Here is a 6,966-nt window from a genome sequence, read left to right on the forward strand (position 1 = left end):
CCTCGTCACAGGAGATCCTCCTGTCGCAGGCGGACGACAAGGGCGAGGAGAAGGAGCGCAGGGAGCGGCTGGGGGGCGGGCGCAGCCTGGCCAGCCTGGACGGACAAGGTACGGACGAGGCGGGCCGCCCCGTCCCCGGTTGGGCAACGGGGAATGGTTCTTATCAGAGTTGGCAAAGGGGAGCGTACGCCGTTTGGAACGGACGTGACGCTTTATGTTCCCGTCTGTCATGTGGACCGTGTATGATTTATTTATTTATTTTTTTCATTTATTTCCATATAAGTGCATGGAGCCGGCGAGCGGGTTTTCGTGTTGGGCCATAAAACTCTTACTCTGCCGCCAGGGTAGACGGTGCTTCCCTGCTTTTACACGCTGGCCTCACCGGGGGAAAAAAAAAAGAATCCAAATACAATCGCAGCAAAAAAAACTGCGATTTAAACGTCAAGGTGATCCCAGGGGGGAAAAAGTGACTCCAACCTGAAGACCTGAAGTTTTCAGTTCATTCCAGTCAGCTTCACACCGACAGGAGGTTCTTACGTCGGCGGTTGTCACGGCGGGACGCCGCGGAAAATAAGACTTCCCCCTGTTCAGCGCCGGGGCGAGGGACTTTTAAGAGCGAACCGACCCTGTGATCCGGGCGAATCTGATTATTCCTTCCGACCCTCGATAGGCCTCATTGTCAGTAGTCTTAATAGGAAGTCCTTCAATATGAAAATGTCCTCCATGTCAGTGATGAGCATCAAATCGCACTTTGGTAAACCCAGACAACCACAATCGGCTTCCAATTTGGTTGCATTTAAGTCCAAGAGCTTTTTCCCCATCAACCACAGAAAACACACTTCTCTAAAACTGACAAGAAGATACCTTGAAATGTTTTTATTATTTTAAATGCTTTTATTTTTTAACCATTGAAGCCAAAGTAAAGCTCACTTCAGTATTAATTCTTCTCCTTTTTTTTTTTTTTTAAACAAGGGAGAATAACTTAATGCTAATAATAAATAAATAATAATTTTATAATAAATATTAATTTAATAATAAATATTAACTTAATGCTCTTCTGGGGGTCCTTTTCTCCGTCCAAACAAGCATCTATCCGGGATCCGTCGATGTTTACTTGCTTTGAAAACCAACATTTTTATACCTGGAAATCAGTGTCAAGCGGATCTGTTCTGAGAGCGCATGGCATCGACAGTTTCTGATTCACGGTAAAAGCACGGTAAAAGGTCAGCGGTTCTGACCTTCACGCATGAAACTCGTCCGTTCCACATGGGAAGAGAAGAGGGCGTGGAGCCTCCGAAAAGGGGAAGTGTTGACCACAAGTTCTTTTTAAGCAGCCCCCGACACAAAGCTATCTCCAGCTTATCACATAACCTACAATAAAGCAATTTAGCTTCTTTCATGTTTTAACAGCAAACTCCCCAAAGTCATTTCATGGCACAGAGAAAATGTTTTTTACGCTCTCACGTTAGAGAAATTTGCGGGGGGAACAAAACGTTTTCGTTTTTTTTTTTCTTTAATCAATTGGGCGAAATGAGATTCACATGTCTGAGCTTCTGTTGCACCTCGGGCCCCGGGGTTTGGACTTGACATCCCAGTGAAAACAAAGGACGGTGTCACATGGTGTGTGTTTTTCTGTCTCTCAGCCGTGTTTGGGACCTACCTGCGTCCGGACCTGGTTCCTGCGAACCCTTCCTTCTACGAGGGCTCCTCCATGGGAACCATCTCCACCTCCACCATCTTTGTCAACCTGGACAACCAGACGGAGAACAGGTACGAGGGCCTCTCGTTCTCACGCTCTTTTCTGCCGTGCTTCTGTTGACCCTCATCTTCAATGAAATCGTGACGGGTCATGTTGAGAAATTGTGAAATTGTGAAACGGATGGATGGATACTTTATTCATCCCCGGAAGGAAATTGCAGTGTTACAGCAGCTGCTATCAAAAGGAATCCAGGCAATTACTAAGAAAGTAATAGAATAAAAATAGAGGGGAAAAAATATGCAATAAACCTAAAAACAAACGAAACTATAGACTAATTAGAAATATACAACAAACCAATATCAACAGAGGTATTCTTAAAATAACAGCATTTTACTACCCATAAAAAATAACATTAAAAAAAGATAAACCTGAAAATTAACAATAAGCAAGAGAATAAAAGTTAAAAGTACCTATATTAAATAAAAATTAAAATAGATGAAAAAAAAGAAAAACAACCTAGAAATAAACAGCAAAACAAAAACATTGGCAACACAAAAAACAAAAGTATTAAAACATTAACAATCTCCAACCTCTAGGAAGCAGGAAAGTGACAGCTTGGCCTTTTGAAGCCGGGTGGCATTACAGCCTTGACGGCGGGGCAGGTAAGCGGCCGGCACCGTCCGCTCCCCTGCCGCCGTCACCTGAGAGGGCCCCCGACGCGACGCGCCCTCCCCGCCGACGTGCTCCGCGGGGCAGGTGACTCATCCGGCTCGGCGTCCTCCGCTCCGCACGCGCGTTTCCTACGTGGGACCTACAGCGCGTGCGTTCAACCTTGTTGATTTTTCTTTTTTTTTTTTTTTTTTCCGACCCTGTATTTCTATTGAGCGGCGTCGGGTTCCGTCGGGGCTTCTGCGTTTCCTTTGTGAGGCTTGACTGCGCCTGCCCTCCCCCCATCTGTCACCTGCCTGCCGCCCTGACATTGTTCTGTCAACTGTTTCCATAAATATTTAAACAGCGGTTTTGGAGAATGTATCGCTCGACGCCCGCTGCACCGAGGAGAGCGCGTGCGAGAGAAAAAAAAGAGAAAAAAAAAGGCAACGCTCCTGGCTTCTGCGTGTCCGTCGCCCGGTGGCAGATGCTGTTGCTCCGAGCTCCTCCCCGGCTCCTCCTGGCAGCGTGCTGATGTGTCCTTGAGCAAGATGCTTAACCCCCTAACTGCTCCCCGGGCGCCTCTATACGGCAGCGCACTGTTCCTAGATACATCAGTAAATAGGATGGGTAAATGCAGGGAAATTGCAAATTTACCGGTTGTGGGACTAATAAAGGTAAAAGGTGTGTGTGTGTGTGTGTGTGTGTGTGTGTGTGTGTGTGTGTGTGTGTGTGTGTGTGTGTGTGTGTGTGTGTGTGTGTGTGTGTGTGTGTGTGTGTGTGTGTGTGTGTGTGTGTGTGTATGTATGTATATGTGTATATATATATATGTGTATATGTGTATATATATATAGTATTAAAACACTGCATTCCAAATTATTATGCAAATTGGATTTAAGTGTACTAAACATTACATATTTTGTTTTTCAATTAAACTCATGGATGGTTTGTGTCTCAGGGCTCTTTGGATCACTGAAATCAATCTCATTCACCTGTGATAATTAGTTTGCCTGGTGAGCCCAATTAAAGGAAAACTACTTAAGAACACATTAATTCCACATTAATAAGCAGGCCACAGGTTTCAAGCAATATGGGAAAGAAAAGGGATCCCTGCTGCTGAAAAGCCTCAAAAAGTGCAATGCCTTGGAAAAGGTATGAAAACATAAGATATTTCACGAAAACTTAAGCGTGATCATCGTACTGTGAAGAGATTTGTGGCTGATTCAGAGCACAGACGGGTTGGTGCAGATGAAGGTATAATGAGGAAGGTTTCTGCCGGACAAATTCATGGGATTAAGAGAGCAGCTGCTAAAATGCCATTACAATGCAGCAAACAGGTATTTGAAGCTGCTGGTGCCTCTGGAGTCCCACGAACCTCAAGGTGTAGGATCCTCCAGAGGCTGCAGTTGTGCATAAAGCTACTATTGGGCCCCCCTGAACCAATGCTCACAAGCAGGAACGGTTGCAGTGGGCCCAGAAATACATGAAGACTCATTTTCAAACAGCCTTGTTCACTGATGAGTGCCGTGCAACCCTGGATGGTCCAGATGGATGGATTAGTGGATGGTTGGTGGATGGTTGGTGGATGGTTGGTAGATGGCCACCATGTCCCAACAAGGCTGCGACGTCAGCAAGGAGGTGGCAGAGTCATGTTTTGGGCCGGAATCATGGGGAGAGAGCTGGTAGGCCCCTTTAGGGTCCCTGAAGGTGTGAAAATGATCTCGGCAAAGTATATAGAGTTTCTGACTGAGCACTTGCTTCCATGATACAAAAAGAAGAACCGTAGCAAAAGTCATCTTCATGCATGACAATGCAGGCTGCTATGGCTGCTAAAAAGAGAGAAACTCATGGTGTGGCCCCCATCCTCCCCTGACCTCAACCCTATTGAGAACCTTTGGCGCATCCTCAAGCAAAGATCTATGAGGGTGGGAGGCAGTTTGCATCAAAACAGCAGCACTGGGAGGCTATTCTGACATCCTGCAAAGAAATTCAAGCAGAAACTCTCCAAAAACTCACAAGTTCAATGGAGGCAAGAATTATGAAGGTGATATGAAAGAAGGGTCCTATGTTAACATGTAACTTGGCCTGTTAAGATGTTTTTGATTGAAATAGCTTTTGATTTCAGTAAGTGTGTGTGTATATATTCCCCACGAATCTCTCCCATCTCCGGTCCACCTGTTTTGTGACGCTGTTTTGGCCTTTTGCACGCCGCATTCCTTGCGCCCCGCGGAACTTCCACGTTGCTTTGCAACATTAAAAAATAGGGAATTTAGTCATAAAACGCTGAGAGGAAAAAAAAAAAAGACATTCCTGCATCCAAGCGGTTCAGCGGTGGAACCAACGCTTTATGCTCGTTCTGCCCCCTGGTGTTAAAAAGAAAAAACACCTCCGTGGTGTATTTGCGGTCCTTGATGCAACAGAGTTCCACATACTGTACATGTTGCGCGTAGCATCGGTCTTGTTCTTCTTCATTAAATAAGTATAAAAAAAAGATCAAATATCTTCCTGGGTCCTGCTGCAGATATTGTTCATTTCCTTCGAGACGGTTCAGAGGGTTGGAGACCTCCTCTGCCCAGACAGGTTTCCTGTCTTTCCGGCGAGGGATTCACGTCTGCGCCTTTGATCTGAGATTCCCTGGATCTAACGCAGACGGGGGTTTAACGCAACCGCAGAGTTTTTCTTGATTTTTTTTTTATTTGATTTTTTTTAAATGAGCGTGGACATCCCCGCTTCCTCAAAACCCTCGACTCGGACGTGAACCTATGTTTGACATTTGTACTCGGATTCGGGCGAAAATGCGTTTTTCCCCTTTGTGTCGCGTCAAGGGAGGACATGGCCTCCAGTTCCACCTTCACGCTGGAGGACAGCGCCATCTGCCTGACCTCGGAGCAGAGCACCATGGACGGGGACATCGACCGCGACGACGGGTCCGTTCTGGACGTCTACCTGGTGAGGACGCCGTCCGCTCTCACACACCTTCACACGTGTGAATTCAAAATGAAAAGCCTTTTCTTTATTTCTCTCTCTCTCTCTCTCTCTCTCTCTCTCTCTTGTCCTCTAGTGAAAGGAGCCCAGCCCTACAACTTTGTTCTCCTCCGACGTTTCACTCCAATCCCACCATGACAATCACTCCATTCCACTCGGGGAAAAAAAAGGCCAAAAAATCCCGCCTCAAGCGCTGCTAGATCCATTTTTGCCACTCGTATTGCCAAAACATAAACGACTTTGCGGCGACGGAGCGGGGTCGAGGACGCCGATGGAATCGGGACGGCGGCCAATCGACGGCGACGGAGACATTCCAACTCTTGTGTTATATTGTGACCGGCATCGGGCAGAACAGCGTGTGCTTTTCGCTTCTAGGGTGCGTCCGCGCCACGGCCATCGACTTTTCCGTCTCTCAAACGCGCTGTTTCCATGGTCAACAGAAAGACACCCCGGCGGGAGATGTTGATGAAGAAATAGCACGCATACAGGACAGGTTTCATTCCGAACACCTTGGCGATCTTTCAACTTTTGCCGCCGCTTTTAGTCGTCTGTTGGATGTTTACAGTGAACTTCATGACGGGATTTCTGACCCGAGTGGCGCGGCGTCGGGACATAAAATATATATATATATATATATATATATTAAAAAAGAAAAGGATGGCGAGCCACCTTTTTTGCCCGCGACCAGTATGGATGGAGATCGGTATGAACAGACTGCTTTTGTCCGTTGGAAACAAAAGGCCACAAACATGGGCCTTAATGTGGCTTCTAATCATTCTGACTTGAGGCTTGAGGATTTAAACACAGCGGGCGCCGTCGTTTGCCGTGGGAAACGACGGAGGCCGGTCAGCCAACCCGGCTCCTTGGATAAAGAGCAGAGCAGAGCAGAGCAGAGCAGAGACGGGCGATGCGCTCGCTCTTTAAGGCACTTTGGATGTTGCTCCCAATTTACTGTAAGAGATTTCCCTTCCTCTGGGGCTGTCTAGTCGTAGATATTTTGGGCTACTTGATATAAGCACAGATCTGGATGAGTGAATAATGCACATTTCTTTTTTTTTTTTTTTTACTTATGCAGATCTCTCTGTACGTCATCGCTAGTACATGTATACGCAGACAATGGAAGACTATTGTAGATCATTTTGATGTGCAACTAATATTTTTTTTATTAGGTTTGTGTCATGACTAAAGAGGCCTTTGCTCAGGATATCCTTTGATACCGAATAGGTGCGCCCGCCCGGAGGAGGCAGTTCGCTCTGCGTCTCTCGATTAGCTGTCCGATAGCACTTCATGAAAACACCATTTGTGTTATTGAATTCCAAGATCACTCCTGTGTAAGTTCTGAAAACCATAATTTATTATATAAATATCAATAACTATTGTTTGCTGAAGAGAAAATATTCGCTGAATGTAAAGACATATATATATATATATAATATATTATATATATATATCCTATAAAAACGGATTGAAATTCTGTGGTTGATTCTTTTTGTTTGTTTACATTTGAGACTGTCGTAATAACTTCAAGATTAGGGTTGATAACACTCAGAACCAATCAAATTTAATCAGTACCAGATCACAAATGTGTTTCTGACGTGGAACCCTTGAGGTCTCAAAATAGGTACACCCACAAC

The 6,966-nt window shown here is 45.6% G+C and overlaps 1 protein-coding gene across 1 annotated transcript in view; it reads left to right on the plus strand.

The window, feature by feature from the left end:
• The window catches only part of pip5k1bb (phosphatidylinositol-4-phosphate 5-kinase, type I, beta b), a 35,528-nt gene extending 28,761 nt beyond the window's left edge, over positions 1-6,767 (plus strand). Inside the window, exons 12-15 of the mRNA XM_080004345.1 lie at positions 1-108; positions 1,644-1,770; positions 5,173-5,296; positions 5,409-6,767. The exon at positions 1-108 is cut by the window's left edge and continues 54 nt beyond it. Coding sequence (XP_079860471.1) covers positions 1-108; positions 1,644-1,770; positions 5,173-5,296; positions 5,409-5,411 — 362 coding nt within the window. The 3' untranslated portion in view covers positions 5,412-6,767. The remainder of the gene's footprint in view (positions 109-1,643; positions 1,771-5,172; positions 5,297-5,408) is intronic.
• The last annotated feature ends 199 nt before the right edge of the window (positions 6,768-6,966 follow it).

The sequence above is a fragment of the Zeus faber genome, assembly GCF_960531495.2.
Source record: "Zeus faber genome assembly, chromosome: 7".
Taxonomy (NCBI): Eukaryota; Metazoa; Chordata; class Actinopteri; order Zeiformes; family Zeidae; genus Zeus; species Zeus faber.